The 20,258-nt window shown below is 48.7% G+C and overlaps 1 protein-coding gene across 1 annotated transcript in view; it reads right to left on the reverse strand.

Moving 5' to 3' along the window:
- Positions 1–20,258, reverse strand: part of Fbxw8 (F-box and WD repeat domain containing 8) — a 99,332-nt gene that overhangs the window by 75,070 nt on the left and 4,004 nt on the right. Inside the window, exon 2 of the mRNA XM_041648318.1 lies at positions 11,157–11,261. Within this exon, the coding sequence (XP_041504252.1) occupies positions 11,157–11,261 (105 nt within the window). The remainder of the gene's footprint in view (positions 1–11,156; positions 11,262–20,258) is intronic.

Below are 20,258 nucleotides of genomic sequence, written 5' to 3' on the forward strand. Positions count from 1 at the left end.
TGTGAGGTGAAGGGGCTGAATTTCAATTCCCTGTTACCTGGGCAACTGTTGAGAGAATAACCAAAGTCAGATCTGGTGGAGCACCTCCGTAATCCCAGCACTGGGGGCAGAGGCGTGGATCTCTGTGAGTTCGAGACAGCCCGATCTACAGTGAGACCCTGCTTCAAACCACCAAAAACAGTGATAGTGATTATAATAATAACAAAGAAAATGACTCAAACCGTTAGTAAAAATGACACATTAGAGAATGTTTTTTTAACCCAAGGCATCACTAAAGGAATAGATGAACAAAAGTTAAGAGGGCTGGAGAGATGACTCAACCAAATAACGGCACTCACCAGCTGCTCTTGCAGAGAACCTGGGTTCAATTTCCAGTACCCACAGGCGGCTCACAGCCACCTCTAACTCTAGCTCTGAGAGATCTGACGCTGTCTCCTGACCTCCATGGGCACCAGGCACACAGATGGCACACACATACATGCAGGCAAAACTCATACATAAAATCTAAAAAAAGACTCCAGCCAGATATAATGCCCCAGGCCTTTAATCCCCACACTCAGATGGCAGAGGAAGAACTCTGTGAGTTCCAGAACAGCCAGGGCTACACAGAGAAACCCTGTCTCAAAAAAAAAAAAAAAAAAAAAAGAAAGAAAGAAAGAATGAAAGAAAGAAAAGGACAGAAGACTCAGAAATAGAAGAAACTTCATAAAGTCAAAGGTGGCTGGACTCCATGAGCTCTGCCTCTCAGCCCCAGAACAGCTGCCACCACACAGCTCAAGCTGAGAACTAAGAGGGGGTGTGCAGATCAACTGGACACACGCTACTACAAGAAGGCACCCTAGCATCCTTTGCTGCTGGGGTTCAGGCAATCTGGAGCACCCTCTTCCATAGTGAGCTACCTTTCCCAATGTACAGGCTGCCACAAGGTGGCCTGCTACAGTGTGCTTCCTTCCACCCTGCTAAACCACCTTGGCTGTCCCTTTTGAGGACAGCAGCTTCCACTGTGTACCCAACAGTACCCTTGTCATTCTCTCACTGGACTAAGCACTGTCCTTTCTCTTCCTCCTCATTCGGCCACGGGCACATGACTGGTTTCCATAGCCACCTTTCAGAATGCTACCCAATATCTGTGAATGTAAACTCCCCCATTTGACTGAGGTACTCAAAGTGGAACAGTCCCCCAACCATGGGCTATCGGGTGCCATGACCAGGACCATTTGAGATGGGGCTCTGCTTTTGTTCACAGGACTGGTAACGGGCAGAAGGCACGTGTGCAACAGGCTAGTCCCACCCCAGCCCTTACGCATCACTTTGTTCATTCGCTTACAGACAGGTCATCATGGCTTCCAGGGATGGTGTGCTTAAGCCTCCGGAGTGGCTCAGCTTACTAGACGTTAAAGGCACATCAAATTCGTTGTTATGGACAGCCTCATACTTATGCCACCTACTTAGAATATTATAAGACGCTTCCTGCCAAGTGATAATGGTGCAGCCTTTAATCCCAGCACTTGGGAGACAGAGGCAGGCAGATCTCTGAGTTCAAGGACAGCCTGGTCTAAGAGTGAATTCCGGGACAGTCGTGGCTACACAGAGAAACCCGGTCTCGAAGGAAAAAAAAAATGAAGTTTCCAATGACTACAAATCTCTCACTGTTTTTTCTCTTTTTCCTGTCAGGGACTTCAAGTTGTATATTCTTTCAGGTCTTTCAAAAACGTGAACTAGAGTTCAATTTTTTTTTTAAAGATTTATTTATTATGTGCACAGTGTTCAGCCTCCACACCTGCAAGGCCAGAAGAGGGCACCAGATCTCATTACAGATGGTTGTGAGCCACCATGTAGTTGCTGGGAATTGAACTCAAGACCTCCGGAAGAACAGTCAGTGCTCTTAACCTCTGAGCCATCTCTCCAGCCCTCATTTTTTTTTTTTAAAGTTCCAAAGGGTAGGGCTAAAGAGATGGATCAGCTGTTAAGACCACTGGCTATCCTTCCAGAGGACCAAGTTCAGCACACACAAGGTGGCTCACAACTGCCTCTATTCTAATCCAGGGGAAATGATTGACATCACCTTCTGATCTCCACAGGCACTGCACAAACATGGTGCACACACATACAGGCAGCAAATACACATAAACATAATATATATGTTTTATGCATACATATATAGTTCCAAATGGGGAGATAGCTCTATCAGCAGAGTACTTGCCATGCAAGCACTTACGCTTACGCTTACCCCCAGGACCCACATAAATACTGGCTATGGTGGCATGCATTTGAAAACCCTCCCATACTGGGTTTGGGAGGGGCAGAGGCAGGGGAATCCCTGGTAGTTGCTGACCAGCAAGTCCAACCAGACCAATGTGAGCTCTTGACCAGTCAAGGGGAAAAGGATAAAGTAGACAGGATATGAGGAATGAAGCCAAGGTTGGCTTCTGGTCTTCACATGTATGCATGTACATATGTGTACCCCATCCCTCATGAACACAAAGTTCAATCTCACTTTCACAATACTGTCTTTCCATAAGTAAATCCTTAAGTTTCTAACCACACTGCCCACATTAACTGTCACCCCACTGCCTACTGATCCACACTCCTCAGATAACATGAACTCTGGCTCTGTCTTCCGCTGCAATAGCTATTTTTCACACCTGTCAGTCATTGAGAAAATGTGATCTGTGGGTCTTTGTGTCTTATTTCTAAGAGTGAGGAATGAAAGGGAGGGGGAGCTAAGCAAGACAGGCTGAAGACAAACCACGGAAGCTAGCCCACACTGGCACGGCCACACCATCAGTCACAGATCCACTTAACCACACTGTCAGGCCACACATCTACCTCAACCACGGGCTGTTGCGCACACGTGGTCAGGCCGTAAAAACCAGGAAACGACTCAGTCAAGTGGAGACCCCAGTTTTTACTAGACAGAACACTGGTTTTGTTTTTGGCTAGTTTGGTCCACAGCTGAGCCTACCCATGACACCCAGTAGTGTCTGTTCATCTGTCTATGCCAGGACGGAGCTGAGCACAAAGCACAAGGGAGAGGGAAGCAGAGTCAGCCATGGCAGGGCAGCCACACTCAACTCCAGAAGGGAAGGTGCTTTTCTTCTAGACCACTACAACTTGGACCTAATTTGGTTACAAGGAGTGACAAACACTTGGGCTCTCCAAGGATACAGTGTTAGCTTGACATAGGGTACGAACTTTGATCCTTAGAATTTATAATTAGACAAACTTTTATAAAATTCCTGACCAGCAACTACTGAACAAGACTTAGGATGGCTGCAGACTCTACAGACACAGGCGGCAGTGCGATCTAATGGATGCTGGCTTCTTGCAGTGCTGGCAGGTTTCTGAAGAGGGATCCCAAAGTGAAATGAGTTAAGAGAACTCAGGTTTGAGCAACAGAATCCTTTGCTGGGACTCCTCGGAGCCTCTCGTCTGGCACTGTTCATCTCTAAGAGGAAGGGCATCCGAGGCTCTGTCTCCCACACCCATCTGCTTCTATGTCTTCAGGGCAGGCACAGTTGAGTTCCAGCTCTGCAGGTCAACCCGAGGCAACAATCGTCCCCACCTCCCACCTCCAGCTGCCCAAACTGGGCCTTGGACAAGTATGTGCTGGCTGCTTCTGCCTGCCTGGGAAGAAGGGCCTTTGAGAATCAGCAGGGCACACGGAGCACATCTTTGGAGGATCTGTAAGAGGTATGCCGAGAACGATTTCCATGGTCCCAATCACACCGTAACCAGGTATTACACAGTGACGCACCAACAGTCATCAGCAAAATACACAAAGGGCTGCTTCCTTTCAAAGGAGAAAATGACAGACAGCTAAACTTTCACAAGCGAATCTGAAAGGGTTCCACTCAAGGAAAGCCTTTCTAACAGTTTTGCTTTCTTAACTTATATTGTAATCCAGCAAGTTTACAAGCCTTACATTTCCAAAGGTCTAATTGTCTTTAACAACCCATAACTGGAACGGCCCAGTTCAGAACCCCACTGTGTGAGCCTCAGCTGCAAGAACTTTTGCTAATAAAAGTAGCTGCAGCATTCTGCTTTATGGCTCCACTGTGAATTACCACATTGAGAAAAAAAAAGCCCTTGGCAAAAAAAAAACCCAAAAAACTGGCTTTATTAGGTCGGCCTGGACTAGGCTCTCTCCACAGGTCCAGACCCCAGGTTGGCCTGAGGAAAGCACTCCACAGAGCAGGACAGCATCTATGCGCTCCTTACCTCAGCTGTCGTCTTTCTTTGTGCTCCTGAGCCCAGGAGCTTCCCACACACACACCAAGACACTCTGCAAGGAGACCAACACCTGTGGTCATTTTGAGTCCTGTCCCCATGACAAACAGCAGTACTTACGTCTTCAGTCTCTCCTGCTGCCCTGAAAGCTTTCATGTTTTGGTGCCAGGCTTACGTGTTAGGGCGTGCAGTCCCAGCTGGCCGGCAGCAGCTGCTGGGGAAGAACCTTAGTAGATGGGATATAGCTAAACATGGAAGGGGTTTTGGGGTTACAGCCCAGCCCTCTTCCTGCCCTCTCTCTCTGCTCCTGCTGCCATGGGGCTACCTTGTGCTCTGAGTCAAAGTCAGCTCTCTCTCCAGAAGCTGTCTGTCAGGTGACAGTGACAAGGAGAGCACTGTCTCCCCCCTGCCTGGCCTCACGCCCCATCACGAGCACTCTCAGGACACTCACTTTCTTGTGTCCCTTCTCTTTTGGTGTCCTGGCTTAACTGATGTGCCGGCAGCACCCCAGGCTCAGCTGGGGACTCAACCCCAGCCTCACTCCCTGCACTAGCCTTCTCCCTGCCCTCATCCAGCCCTCAGGCAATTGTGACTCCAGCCATCTGTACTGTATAACCCTCAATAGTCACCATGTCCTCTCCTCTAGATGACTTCACAGCCTTAGCTGGTCTCCCTAGAGCAGGCAAAGCGATGCGTTCAACACATAGAGACTATCTTGATCGCTGCTAGCAACACTGCAAGACCTTCCTAGCTCACCAGAATGCCCTTCAGTTTCTGTCTCTCCTGTGCTCACTCCTGCTCAATGTCCTGCACCAGTTTCCACGTGTTCTGAGGACCACGGATGCAGGGCTCCACACAAACTCTCCTTCACAGACCCTGCAGGTGAGTGTGGGAGCCAGTGCTTGTCAAGGCAGCATCCTTTCAGGAGGTTTTAGTAACAGTCCCAGCTTCCGGAAGTCGTCCTTGGCATGTGGTCCCTTCCTCCGCCCTCAAAGCCAGAATGTCAACAGTATCTGTCTCCATCTGAGCTCTGGTCCTTTACCTGCATTAGCCTGTCCGGTTACCCCACAGCCACTTTCTCTTACCAGAACTCTAGTTGAGCCGCATCTGCGAATGTCTCTTACCATGAACACAGGGACAGGGGCCCAGTGATACATCTGGGGGAGGAACACATTAGGTTGATCACTGTGTACCACAGTCCAGTCATTTTGACCTTGCCAGTCCTCATCCACAGGAGATGCTCCACAGGACAGCCTCAGCTCTGCCTACCTCAGGACTCCTGCATGCCTGTCTCCCTCCCAACCTCCCTCCCTCTCCCGCCTGTCTTCACTGCACAGAACCCGCTCCCTCTATAAAGGGTCCTCACTAGCATTGCTCACTGCAGCACCTGCTGTCAGGCACCTGGCCCTCAGCAAACCCTTGGAAGTGAGGAATGGGTAAATCCAATGTCTTAAAAACTCAAAAGAAAAGAGCTCTTTTGGTTTTTATGAACTCTGCATGTAGTAGTAGGGACGGCGAGGCTGCGTCCCCGGCACCCGGCAGCCCCCACGGCTAGCTTTACCCAAAATAATTACATGGAAACTGTATTCTTTTAAACACCGCTTGGCCCATTTCTATCTAGCCTCTTCTTGGCTAGCTCTCGCACCTGGACTAGCCCATTTCTAATAATCTGCTGTAGCCCACGAACTGGCTTACCAGGAATGATCTTAACCTGCGTCTGTCTAAAGTGGGAGAATCATGGCAACTCCGACTCAGCTTCATTCTCCCAGAATTCTGTTCTGTTTACTCCGCCTACCTATGTTTTAACCTATGAGGGCCAGCCAAGCAGTTTCTTTATTGCTTAACCAATGAAATCAACAGATTGATATATGACACTCCCACATCATCTGCAACCCCTACAGGCACTGGGCCCAGAAGGCTCTAACTCTCTTATTCTCGCACCTTCTATGTTCTCTTTGTACTTTTTCAGTCGTGGAAGATGTCCTACATGATAGTAGACCACCAGAATCCTTCTGGTATCCGCCACTCAGTCCACTGTTTCCTGCACCCCATCTTTCCTAGTGGCTCTGCCTTTCTCTAAACCCATGTGAAGTAGACAGCCACTTAAGTGGCCCCTGAGGGTGCTTTTGCTTTGTGCTTGTGTACAAAGACCCTCTGACATGACTCTGACAGCCACCAAGATGGTCAAACTAAAGAGCTGCTGGAAACTAAAATCTGTGCAGTCATGGCATGAGGGTCTGCTCACACCTATTTGGTGACAGATTCATGACTTAGAGAGACTTCAGGATCAGAGCTGTAAAGTAAAATGCAAATGTTAACATCCCAAGGTGAACACGTGGTCAGCTCATGGCATTACCCCTCCCTTGAAAGCTGACAGCCTGACTCTGGCACACTGGGACTCTGCCCCAAAATCACTAGCTTGTTTTGGTCCTGCCTGCTTTCTGCTCACTGTACCACAACCTTCAGTGGCTCACCTCTGCCTCTTCCTTTTCTTTATTGGCTTTAAGACTAAGTCTTACTATGTAGCCCAGGCTGGTCTTGAGTCTACACAGTCTTCCTGCCTCAGTCTCCCAAGTGCTGGGATTACAGATATGCCCCACTATGCTTTGGATCTCTATGGGCAACTTCCTGCCCTTTACCTGAAAATTCTGACATTACTGTCTATGCATCTCAACTACTAAAACTAGACATTAAGAAATAAATAGTCACAAGGGTGCTGGAGAGATGGCGTAGTGGTTAAGAGCATTGCTGCTCTTCCAGAGGACCTGGGTTTGATTCCCATCACCCATATGATAGCTTACAACTGTCTGTAACTCCTGTTCCAGGGGATCAAACGAACTCATACAGACATACCTGCAGGCAAAACACCAATGTACATAAAATAAAAATAAATTATTTTATTTTTGGAAAAAGAAGTACCCACATTATAACATGTATTTCTTTGACCAAAGGCTGCCAGAGGCTGCTGGGGCTAGGAGTGGAGAGTAGGCATGGGTAAAATAGGTGTGGCCATCAAGGGTACAAGAGATCCCTGTGGTGAGCATTCTGTGTGCTGACAGTAGCAGAGAACACACAGATGTACACCTACAGTAAGACAGAACAGAATTAAAAATACAGATGGGAGCATGGAAAAGCAGTGAAACCCAGGCAGGCATCATGGAGTGGACCGACATCAATGTGCCTGATGCTGTTCTCACTAAGCACAGGAGGAACCATCGCAGGAAGAAACAGACAGACACACAGCACCTGTCTGCATGCATGTCTGCAGCTTCCTGGAGATTCATAGTTACCTTCAAATGTTTAAAAAGAATGTTGGAAGGGGCTGGAAAGGTGGCTCAGCAGTTGGGAGCACTTGTGGCTCTTGCAGAGGACCTGGTCTCAGTTCCCAGTGCCCACAGGATGGCTCACAGCCATCTGTGACTCCAGTTCCCGGGGACCAGATGCCTTCTGACTTTCCAAGCAGTGCATGTGAGGGCACACAGCCAGGATACTCATACAAACAATACATCAATCTAAGAACTAAAAAGAATGCTGGAACTGGACACGGTGGCCCATGCCTGTAATCCCAGAACCAAGGAGGAGGCTAAAACAAGTCTGGAGGCCTGAGACAGACTAGATTACACAGCAAGAGCCTACAAAACAACAGAAAGTTGATAAATACCAGAAACCATCCCTCTTCAGAATTATTCATGTTGCTATACAACAGCACTTAACTTTCTTCTCACAGAAACCAAACAATTTTGTAATTCTGAAATTGGCAATCTTCTCAATATGCACGGTAAAATATTACCCTTTAAAACACTAGGAGTCCTGTGGACATGGAAAGGATGCTCACAAAATGTTAGTGCTGTCAGATTGATAACGTGCTTCCTAAGAGTCCTGCCATATTCATGACACTCTGAAGGAAGACCTCCCAGCAGAGACACTCAATCCACACACAGCGCCACAGATTGGCTGCTGCCAAGGGTGAAGTGCACATCATCAGTACAGAGGGTACCAGCTGAAGGGAAGCACTTTGGGGCAGTGGCAAATGACATCTCTGAGGTATCTCCAGTCATGCCTACTTGCTGCCAGTCAGAGAGCAGCTTGGCATAAAGACCTAAGCAACAGGTTTCTCCAAGAGCACAAAACTAGCTCAGGATGCCAATTCCACACAACTGGCCCCACTTCACTAAAGTCCCGACATGTAAGAGAAAAAGAGAACAGGAGAGAGACAGAGCAGAGGGAGCCCATAAAGCAGTAGGACCCCATTCAACAGGACTTTCTCCCTGCTGCAAAAACAACCACCACAGGAGCAAATGAAAACACTCTTTATATTTATCACTTTGTAGTTTATGACAGAAAACAAGCCAATCCTCCTGACTGCTGGCCATCCACTGTTGTCTTCATGTAAGATTTTGAAAGCTCAGCTTCCCTATCACAACCAACTCCATCACCAAGAACTGAAGGGGCCTGATTGGAAATAGTTTCCACACTTCCGCGAGTTCTCAAAATAGGTCCCTCTCTGTCTCTGTCTCTCTCTGTCTCTCTCTCTCTGTCTCTCTCTCTCTCTCTCTCTCTCTCTCTCTCTCTCTCTCTCACACACACACACACACACACACACACACAGAGAGACACACACGCCAACTGGAGAGAAAGGGAAGAGCTCTAGAGTTCTAGTGAGAACTAGACTGGTGTGCTGCAAATGAAATGGTTCACACCTGCAGGATAATTGTCCAGCAGGTCAACTGTCAATCTCTCCTGAATGCAACCCCATTGTACCAAAGGGGACTGCTCCCACCTAACCCTATCATGCCCTGATTAACTTTTTTTTTTCTTTTTTGGCTTTTCGAGACAGGGTTTCTCTGTGGCTTTGGAGCCTGTCCTGGAACTAGCTCTTGTAGACCAGGCTGGCCTCGAACTCACAGAGATCCGCCTGTCTCTGCCTCCCGAGTGCTAGGATTAAAGGCGTGCGCCACCACCACCCGGCCCTGATTAACTCTTTAACTCTTTAGACAGAAGGTAGTCACTTGAGAGCTCTCCACAAAACGTGAGAGCAGAAATCCATGTGAAGGCAGTGTTCCTGCAACAGCCCACTCGCAGAATGCCGGTGAGTGCGTAGTGCTGGCTGTGCAGGGCAGAGCTGGCTGAGAAGGTCCAGGACTCCACACCCTGGCATTAGGCTGATAACTATGCCCTCAGCCTCCATTCCTGGGAGCAGAGCCAAGGCATGAACTAGAAAACAATAAACCAAATTTCCTGGGGTAGGGGTAGGGATGACAACGTAGGTACTCTTCATGCACCTGACAGCACTGAGTACTGTTTACACTTTGGCACATGTTTCAGAGTGCGTGTCAATGTTCCACTACTGCAGACACACTGCATCAAGAACATGTGCTGGCATCTCTACTTAAGGAACACTGCTGCGATCACATACCAAAGGCGCTCAGCATCTTCAAGGAACTGACGAAGCACATACTTCATAAAAAGGCCCAAAACCAGGGACTGTCCCAGCTGATCTGTGCAATTATTGTGCACAGACGTTGGATGCTGAACTGTATCCACAATGACATGACTTCTGACTTTCACAGTGGTCATGCTGCCACATTTGCAGATTTCCATTGAAGTGGTTATGTTTGCAGTGATGGGTTTAAACCCAGGACTTATGTACTAATCAAGTACTCTACCGCTAAATTACATCATTAGCGAAACTAAGTTTGTTTGCTTGTTTCTTTTTCTCTGGCGGTGGCTCTAGAGGTCAAATTCACGGCTATGAACACTCATTCAATTTTATTAGACATACAAATTTTGACAACTGGAAAGAAACCTAAAAGGAGAAAAGGTAATTTAATCACATGCTTTTGGCCAAAAACATGAAAAGAATGTTAAGGGCATAAGCCTTGGCCTCCCAAGAGCATACGTGGTCAGGAATATAGACCATGGCCAACCTCAGACCTCCAGTGTCTTGTTGCAGAGCGCTATTTGCTGAGCTGACAGCCATCACCATCATCAGGACAGCTGTGATCACGTGCAGGAGCCTCAACCTGCTGACCTCCTTCAGAGACAGTGAGGTGGGGATGGTTACTGGACCCTCACTAGAGACACCTGCTCCCCCTGCACCTCCCGGCCATGCATATGCAATTCTGCCTTAACAGGGAGTCTCCGGGGAGCTGGAATATTAACTGTAGGAGGTTAACTGAAGAGGTGTCTTCATCTATGCAGCTGGGATGCAATATCCATGTTGGGGTAAGGCTTTCTGGGTGTGGCTGCTTTGGGGTCATTACGCTTCGATAGGTTGCCTTCCACCTATGCTCTTTAGGGAAGCAGTTCCCTGGGTAACACTGTGATGGAACTGTTTGTCATCATAAAAGTGTTTGCCCCATATAAGATGTTTGTTTATGTCTCCCCAGGGAAAGAGTTCTCACAACATCCCTGCATGCAACCAAGGCCTGGCCACCGTTCTGCTCCAGAGTCGGCAAGACACGGGCAATGCTCCTGTGTAATCCCCCAGTGTCTCCCCTCTCACTTGCCTCATGAGCGTGGCTCTGCTATTTAAAGGGTAATTTAGACTATTTGTCTAAAACATGACTTCACCAATCTGTCCCTGGGCTGACCCGCAGCTGCCACCCTAATGACTAGTCTGATTTAAGGGCTACGTCTTTCTACTAACACATGTGATGCATTAACACAGGCTAGCTCGCTGCAGAAGGAGCCCAGGACTTCAGCCATAATTCAGAGCCAGCACAGAAGACAGTCACCAGGAGATATACATCAAAGGGACTGTGGAACAAGAAAGACCCTGTTGGTTCAAGGTAGGCTTCCTTCAAGAAGGCCGTTATGCATTCATCAGTTCTGTCAACTGTGATTCTACAGAATCAACTGCTCTAGGAGCTCCCCACACTCAGTCAGAGCTGGGGACCCTTGAACATGTATCAGCAAACGCTTACCTGAGCACACCGACCCAGTTCTCTTCTATTCAGATACTGAAATATATTGATTGCCAATTCATAAGGCAGTTGGACGTCAAAGAAGGGCACATCATCCATCTCATTCTGTGGAAACAGAAGGAAGAGGTTGAGGGTGAGGCTGAGTGCAGCTTGCACTTCCAGACCTGTCCATCACTGGACACTCTTGTAAGTGACCAGAGCAGGGCCATTTCAGGGAGAGAAGCAGTGGGGTCACTATGAAAGCCACGTGACTATTTCCCATGATGCTCCGAAGGAGAAGCACGGGTGCTACAGGAGTGGGTGCCCAAGTGTCAGAAACCTCCTGTCAGAATTCTAAGGGAAGGTGAGGTGGCAGGTGCCCCGAAAGCCCACCTGGGCCAGGGGGCTGCCACTCCCCAAGGCCAAGCAAGCCTCCCCAACACGTGGGAACAGTGGCCCCAGCTGGAGAAGTGCTGACCAGGTCACTAGCATGTTTTCATGGGCAAAGAGCAGGGTGGAGGCTGCTCTGCTGGAGCCAGGCCCACCCCTCCTCGGGGTCTCTTAATGCTCTGGGGGCTCACGCCGGTGAACCTGAGCGAGCCAGTACAAACAAACTGCTTCTCCAAGTGTTGTTCATTAATGTGCATCAACAAAAGCCAGCCTGCCCTGGGGTAAGCAGTCGGAGATGAGGTAAGGGGCTCACGTGGAAAGCAAAGGTCATGTGGATCCCAGTGCACAAAGGAATCCGAAAATGGGGAAAGACCAAGTGTGACCTGAACAGGTCCTCCTGCCAGTCATGGCTATGGCCAAGCTGCAGTGTGTGCCCTCTGTCCCAACAGACCAAACTTGGGAAATTCATGTTTAGAAGCTCTGGCTGCCATCACTGACTTACTGCTGAAAGCAAGTTGCTAATCAGCGCTCACTACGAGTTTCCACAGCACGAGGTGGCCGCCTCAGAAGACAGCCTCCCTGCACGGAGGAGTGCAAGCACCAATCAGACTCCTCCAAGCCTGAAGTTCAAGAATGTTCAAGAATCATGTTACTATTCATCCAGGAGTCTCAGGACTGAAGGAGAATCTGGAGCCTAGGAGGAAACATGGTGTTTGATGGCAAAAACAGAGCGAGACTAAGCACACAGGCCAAAAATGCTCTCTGGGGAAAGGGCACTGACCAGTCTCTGCAGGAAGAGAAGGACAGAATGTTCAGTCAGTGGAAGGATGCTGGCCATGCAGAAAAACAGGAAAACATCTGCAAGGGTAATTGGGAGGCACTGGGCTCTGCCTAAGAAAACAAAGCAAAGTCACTGGGCCTCAAGTCAGGCAAGGTCCTCGCCTACAATGACACCTTCACTCACTACGGAAGAGCACTACTCCCGGCCAGATGCAGCCAGAGATACACCAACCTCCTGCAGGAATCACTGCTGGTCAGGACCTGGCAGACACACACAAACTGAGAAGCGATCATTCACAATGCTACTCCCCATGCCCTTCTTGCCTTTTCTTCTACATTATTTTGTCTGCAGAAGCAGAGAGGACCAACTCTGTCCACAAAGTAAAGAAACAAGAGAAAAATGTCCCCTTATGCTGATACAACCAGAGCTATGGCTGAGTGAGGCTGGGCAAGACAGGGTGAGCCAGGGCGAGGAGCTCGTTTGAGCTGTGGACTCCTTTACGGTAGGCCACACTGTAAACTGGTCTTGAGATGAACATGAGATGCCGCCTTTGCTTTTATTCTGGGCAGAATTCACAGCCTTCCATCAAATGCCTATTTTGTTGGCCTGTTTCCCAGGCTCACCATGGAAGACAGTCCCTCCATGAAAACATGACCCCACCTCCCACTGCCCTCCCTGATCTGAGCCTCTGTTGGGATGAGCAGAGTCTGGAGGCACCATGATCCCAAATGATCAGCCAAAAGGTACCTAAGATTTCTTTTAACAAACTCAGGGTGCCTGCCCAAGGAACACATGAAGAAATTTCCCATAGAAGCCAATGCAAGCCCTAGGGCTAAGCATGCAGAGGCTAGGTGCCACTTTCCTCAATGCCATGCCAGCTCCTTTTCATTTTCTCATGTTACTGACTTCCGAGTCACTCTTAGCTGGCCTGTTGGTGACTTGCTGCCCTTTAACTTGAAGCCAATACATTACCAGCAGTACGAGGACGACATGCAGAGTTAGGCTACATCCCATCAGCGGGGGATGACACACAGACAAGGCATCACCAACTCTAGAGGGCATCTAACAACTCAGGAAGGCTTTGCTGTGGTGCCTGGGTAGCAAAGATGAAACCCAGCAGGCTGCTAAGACCGCCAGTGCTGAGGGCCACTGCACTGTGAGTCACACTGTGCGAGGCTGTCTCTAGGATCTGGAGCCACTGTTTCAAGGATAAACTGTAAGAACACTGCAGAGCCAACCTTTCCTTTCAAATCACCATTCTTAGGAGTACCTCTAGACTCCAAAATGTCAATCAACAGTGCCCATTCAAACCAGTCTAAGTCCCCTCCCTCACTTCTATGTGGCTGAGCTTCCTGCTCCCACCACTGGTTAGGGAATGACAGGAAGAAAAGGAGGCCAGTCATCCAAAGAGCACCCAGCAGTTATGGCACATGCATGGCCACGGTCAGGAGACCACACCCTAAATGTTCATGCTGTGGCCTTTAGTGATGGGGCAGTGGGTCACTCAGATTCCCCCAAATAAGAGATTGGGTGCTGCCTGCTACTGGTTCACAGCTGAGTCCCCTACCACATGCCAGAGGGCCTGCCCCACCAAAGTGCCATCCCCTCCAGAACACATAGGCCTCTGGCCTCAATTCAGACCTCAGAATGGCCAGCCTACTAAGCCCACATGTGAATCTACACCTCAGAGTTGACTCCATTAAGCACAGCCTTCCCCTCCAAACAACCAATGAGGCCATAAAACCATGTGCTGAGTACAAGCATCCCCAAGAGTTCTAAGCATACAGTTGTACAGGCCGGTATAGAAATCTCCTTCTGATATCCACTGAGGTGATACAGGAGCATGCAGGTGAAGAGGGGGTGTTCTACCATCCAACCAGAGGCAACAGGGTAAGTGACTGGCCTATAAATGTCAGCTTGCTGTGTTAATAGCACACCACTTGAGAAACACCTCATCAGAGACTACATCATCAGTTTAGTCAACCCTGTGCGGACCTAAGGCAGACCTGAAGCCACACCCTGATCCAAGCTGTAGTCCAGCAAGCACTCCAAGCTCACAGCTGCTGCAGAGGTCTCCAGTGATGACATGCAGCCATTCCTCCCACTGCAGCTGCTGCAGAGGTCTCCTGTGATGACATGCAGCCATTCCTCCCACTGCAGCTGCTGCAGAGGTCTCCTGTGACGGCATGCAGCCATTCCTCTCACTGCAGCTGCTGCAGAGGTCTCCTGTGATGACATGCAGCCATTCCTCCCACAGTGCACAGTGAACGTAAGGACACTACTTGTGCTCGTGTGCAGAGAAAGCCCTGGATACTACGAAGATGCTGTCGAGCTGCCATCTAGAAACCTGGCACACACAGCCAGCCTATCAATTATAAGCCACAGCAGGATGACCCCATGACAAAGCAGACGACATGGCCATTCTGAGAAGCAGCAGCACAGAAACGCTGAAGTGACACTGTAAGAACATCAGTTGAGCAACAGTGACATCGCAGTTTGCCAAGCTCAGACTCTAGATTCCTCCTCCAGTCAAGGGAGGAGTCGCACAAAGGGGTTGTGTTATGCTCAGGTCAGTGAATGCTGATTTTCCCAAAGTCTACTGGACTCACTCCAAAAACACCGAAAGAAACTGTGAAGAGATCTGTCCCCAGGGAGGCTGATTGTCCCCCATGTGCTAATATAAGCCTGACTCCATAAATGGATGGTCTTTATGCCATCGTGTTAGAAACTGGATCTGCCTTCCCTTGTTTAGGAGAAGAAGGAGTAATTACTAGGAGCCAAATCAGCGCAGAGGGAAGAAACCAACTCTGGATGCACTTCCTAACAGTTATCTCTACAGCGACCGCCACTCAGACGCTCTCTAGGCTGGTGTTTAAACAGATCTTCACTGCTCCTACTGACCCTGGGATGGAGAGGCCTGTGTCTGCTGGGCTTATCTGAACCCACATACCACACAGTCCCATCACAGGAATGGATGGCATCCAATTTCACTTCTGGCTTGAGAAAATAAGGTGGTAGATGAGGAAAGTCTCAAATCACTCTCAAAATAGGCACCAATTCTGTCTTGAAATACCTTCCTGGCACAAATAACAGGAGTGTCAGTGTACACCACAGATTTCTTCTCGGGTTCCTAGACTATCTGTAAAGGGGCCACACCATCCAGCTTTAAAAAATAATTTATGTGCAAAATGCTGTCTGAATCCAGGGCCATGCCCAGGGCTGGGGGAAGGGAGGTGCTTTTAGCAAATGCATGAGAAATGGCCTCTACACTGAAGGAGTTGAATCTTTTATGGAGGTAAGTCATCGCATATAAAACAGAATAAATACAGGAGATAGTCCCCCAAGGTATACAAGGGCTCATTAGTAAGTCAGCTATTTAGAACTTAGGAATCCTTTCTCAAAATAATAATGATAATAATAAAATGCTATAAAGAGAGGTTAAGTTCCCCAAGCAGTCCACAAAAAGCCAATTTATCTCTTCAACTGAACCTAACCCCAAGTCGAGTCGAGCAGTGTTCAGTAAAGATGTGGGCTGTCTGCACAGACAACAGGCACCTACAGAAGCTAACCTGCCTGCCTCACATGTGCCCTCACCTGGTGAAGACACTGAGATTTATTTATTTAGAACTGGTTCCAAAACTGTGAGATACATTCTCATTCATCACCTACTGGCGATTTCCCCGGGGGCTCCAGCAAAGAAGGGAGGTAGAAGAGGCAGCTATGAACTTGGGACTCCCAGGAGGCTGGGTGGGTGTGGCAGTGAAGGAAGTCTGTGCAACACACTGGCCAGCCTCTGCTCACAAAGCTGTGGTTCCAAGCTGGGGTGGGAGACTGGGGAGCCAGGCAGGACAGAGGGCAGAAGAGGGCCTATTGGGAAGGGAGCTCAGCTTGGGAAGGGCTGGACTGAGCATGTGAATTTGATTGGTTAAAAGGCCCGGCAGACACGCCAAAGCACAATCGGACCCACTACAGAATCTGTGGAGCTCGGTGTGAAAACAAGCATGTTAGGGTTCCTAAGGTCAAAGGATTTTAAGACTTGCCAGGGCTGCAGGGAGAGACCTGTTCTAATGCAGAACATCTGTCTAACTAAGCAAGATGCGTTGCATTTGTTTAACTATGTAAAGATGTGCTGCTGTTTTACCTTGTCTGACGATGGAACCTGACTGGTCTAATAGAAAGTTGAATGGCCAACAGTAAGGGAGGAGGTATAGATGGGAGACTTCTAGAAGAGGAGAGCAGGCAGGAGAAGGAATTTTGGCTGGGGGGTAGGGGAGGATGCCAGGAGCCAGAAAGCCAGGCAGGAGGAAGCAGGAAAGTAGGACTCACAGAATGAAAGGTAAAAAGCCTCAAGGTAAATGCAGATGAAGGAAACAGGTTTAGCTAAAAGAGCTGGGGGGGACAAGCCTAATAAGACCCAGCATTCATAATTAACAATAAGTATTCGTGTCTTTATTTGGGAGCTGGTTGGCAGCCCAAAGAAAATTCCAACTATACCGGCTTCAAAAAGAAGAAGGGAGGAAGGGAGGGAGGGACAGAAAGGAAAGAAGGGAGGAAGGGAGGAGGGAGGGAGGGAGACAGAGAGATAGAGAGAGACAGAAAGACAGAGAGAAAGGAAAGAAGGGAGGAAGGGAGGGAGGGAGAGAGGGAAGAAAGAAGGAAGAATGAATGAACGAATGAATGAATGAATGAATTGCAGGGGCTGGAGAGATAGCTCTGGGGTTAAGAGCAGTTACCACTCTTGCAGAGAACCTGAGTTCAATTGTTGGTACCCTTGTCAGATAGCTCACAACCTCCTACAACTCCAGCTCCAGGGAATCCAATGCCTCTGCTTGCACCATGCACAAACTGGTATACAGATAGATACACACACATCATTTTAAAACAAAAAAAAATGAAAGAAAAAAAAAAGAATTGCAAGCATTAAAGCAAGTGCAGGGTATGACCCATGTGAGCACTTGGCTCTCAAAGGAAGTCACTGGCACCACTCTCTGTCTAGCCCCTCCCCCATTCCTCTGCAGCTGCTCAACCTTCCAGAAAGCCTGGGCAATGCTGGGTAAGACGGAACCCCTCTCCTCAGACACTCTCCACTCTGCCTAGGTTTTCTTCTCTCCAGAGTACTTGCTTACTTGGCAAGTGTCTATCCCCAAACAGGGCTGGCTTTGTCTTGTTCACTGCTATTGTCCTCAGCACTTAGAATAGTGTGTGGGCTGACATGTCACTTAATGAACAGTGTGGACTGAGGAATCGATATATGAATGGACATACAGATGGACGGATGGATGGACGGGCGGGCGGGCGGGCAGATGGATGGACGGACGGGTGGGTGGGTGGATGGGTGGATAGATGGATAAAGCCCATATAGCTTCAAGGAAAAGAACCTCCCAGCAAAGACATCCACATTTGTTTTGGTAAATACACACATAGATCATGGGGGAAGGCACCCACACAGAAGTCTGCTAGTTCATGAAAAACATTTTTTAAACCAATGGCACTGATAAGAACATTTTAGTTAGAAGAAAACTTGGGCTGTAGAGATCAGAGAGCGCTAGCATAGCAGATGGAGTTAAAGAGCCTTAACAGGAAGGTAGAAGACAGCAGAGGCAGGGGAATCAGTCCAGTTCCATTGACAGTGAATTCAGCACACCATGAGGGAAGCAACTAGGCAGCAGCAGGGTCTGAATCTGAGCTCAGGGCAGATTCAGAGCTCTACCAGGCCTGGCCTGCCTGAACTAACATCATTCCACCAATCATGAAGCGGGAGAGGTATAGGCAGAGTCCACTCTGGGCACAACTGACTTGCCTGCCCTAGCTCAACAGTGAGTGCAGACCTGTCAGATGAACACCAGTGGCCACTGGACAAAAATCTGGACAAATCTCAATCAGTAATTGGCTCAAGATGATACAGTCTGGACCAATAAGAACACAGCTTCAGCTGTGTCCAACTTAGCACATGCTGTGCTCTCCCAGCACTGCTACCCTGGCAGGACATGTAGCTGCAGCTGCTGTAGCCATCCTCTCAAGAAGGGGCAGCCCACTGTGAAGAAAGCCAGCAGACAAGCGGGGCAGATGGGAGAGGTCCCAGCCGAGTTACTCCAGTGCCCAGAATGAGCAGCACCTCCTGGAATTGTTACTGGGATCTAAAGACCCAGTGGGTGTTTCTAGGCCAGCGTCAGTTGGACATCTGTGTCTTTGTCGGTGGGATGTGATACACCACCTCAATAAAATGCGACCAAGCAACTGGCTGTCACAAGTCTGAAACTTACATAAGCATAACTCAAACACCACCTTGTCCCCAAGGAGAGGGACATAAAAGACAGTATCTACAGCTCTGGAATCCTGACCGGAGTATGCCATCCCTTGCACTGGTCTACCCAAAACTGCCAGCTGCCGGGGCAGGTACTCACAAGCCACTCCCAAAGCAAGATGGTTAAGTGCTGTGACTAAAAGCCTCGCATAAGAAGGCAAGGCTTCATAAAAGACATGTCACAGTCTCACTGCATCTGTGCTTGTCCATCAAAGGTTCTGGCCTCTGTCCAACCAGAGACACTCTGACGCAGCAGTGCCAGCGGACGGCAACACTTCTCTTTGTTACCCTCGCACTAGCGAGAGTGCAGTGGAGACGGCTCAAAAACAGGACAGTGGCCTGGGAATGTAGCTCGGAACAGTGCTTGCTTAAAGAGCCCTGAGTTGACCCCATGGTACCAAAACACTGTAATTCCAGTATCAGGGGAAGTAGAAGCTGGAGAATCAGAAGTCCAAGATCACCCTCAGCTACAGTACACTCAAGGACAGTCTACCAGACAAAACCCTGGAGGTGCCAGTCTGACAGAGTTGTAAAGGTGTGGGGTGGGGCAGGAGGCAGAACCAGCCCCAGTGTGCACTGACTCAGCTGCATCAGCCTGTGGGTTTGGGAGTCCCGGAGAGCTCCACCTTCCTTTCCAGCATTAGTGGGAAGTGTGCACGCGATAAGGCAGTTCCTGTGAGACGGAGCTTGCCTTGTGGTGCTGGCACTAACAACATTGCTGCTTTTGCTATATCCGTTACTGACACAGAAATGGCAAGCTTGTGGAGTAGATTGTTCTAACTATGACTTGCATGTCTACAACCCTGTAATTCTATTCCTGAGCAAATAACCAAGAAAAACATGTATGCATCCCAAAAGACAAACAAATATTCCCAGCAGCACTACCCTCCCAAACCCCAAAGCAACTAAACCAACGACCCACAGTTATCAGTGTTGATGACAGCAACATCAGGTCCATGCTTCAGGACCCACTCATCCAGAATGTTCTGCACAAGAACCCAAACCAGAGTGAAACTGATGCCACTGCAGAGATGTCAGAGTGGAGTGAGTAGCAAGGCCATCGTGGAAGAGAACACAGCGAGAAACGTGGTGCTGACCGGCTAGGAAGCCAGTCCTGTGATCAGGTGTTTCATGTGTCTGCACATTCTAGAGAAAGCATTGAGCTCTGCAGTTAACATCGTACATTCAAAGTGTGACTAATAACAAAATGTCAAAAGACAATTTTCCCAACAGACAATTATACTGACAAGAGCACAACCCTAACATGTATCTGATAAAAACAAACAAACCAGTCAAACAGTGAAAGCACTTCCTCCCACATCTTTGGTCCCAGAACTGTCAGGCTTTGAGTGACACCCTGTGTGAAGGTCTGGATGAGAATGTCCCCCACAGGCTCATATGCTTGAATCCTCAGTCCCCAGGTAGCAGAACTGTTTGGGAAGAATTAGTTGGTGTGGCTTTGTAGGAGGAGGTAAGAGGTTTTGCAGAACAGGGTAGGCTTTGAGGTTTCAAAAGCCCACAGTTTCTCTCATTCTCCCTCTGCCTACAGCCTGCAAACCAGGATGTAAAGCTCTCAGCCAATGCTCCAGCACCATGACTATTTCCTGTCATGATGATCATGAACTAACCTTCTAAAACCGTAAGCAAG

The sequence above is a fragment of the Microtus oregoni genome, unplaced genomic scaffold, assembly GCF_018167655.1.
Source record: "Microtus oregoni isolate MIOR12 unplaced genomic scaffold, Mior012 000003F_ref0000135, whole genome shotgun sequence".
NCBI classification, from domain to species: Eukaryota; Metazoa; Chordata; class Mammalia; order Rodentia; family Cricetidae; genus Microtus; species Microtus oregoni.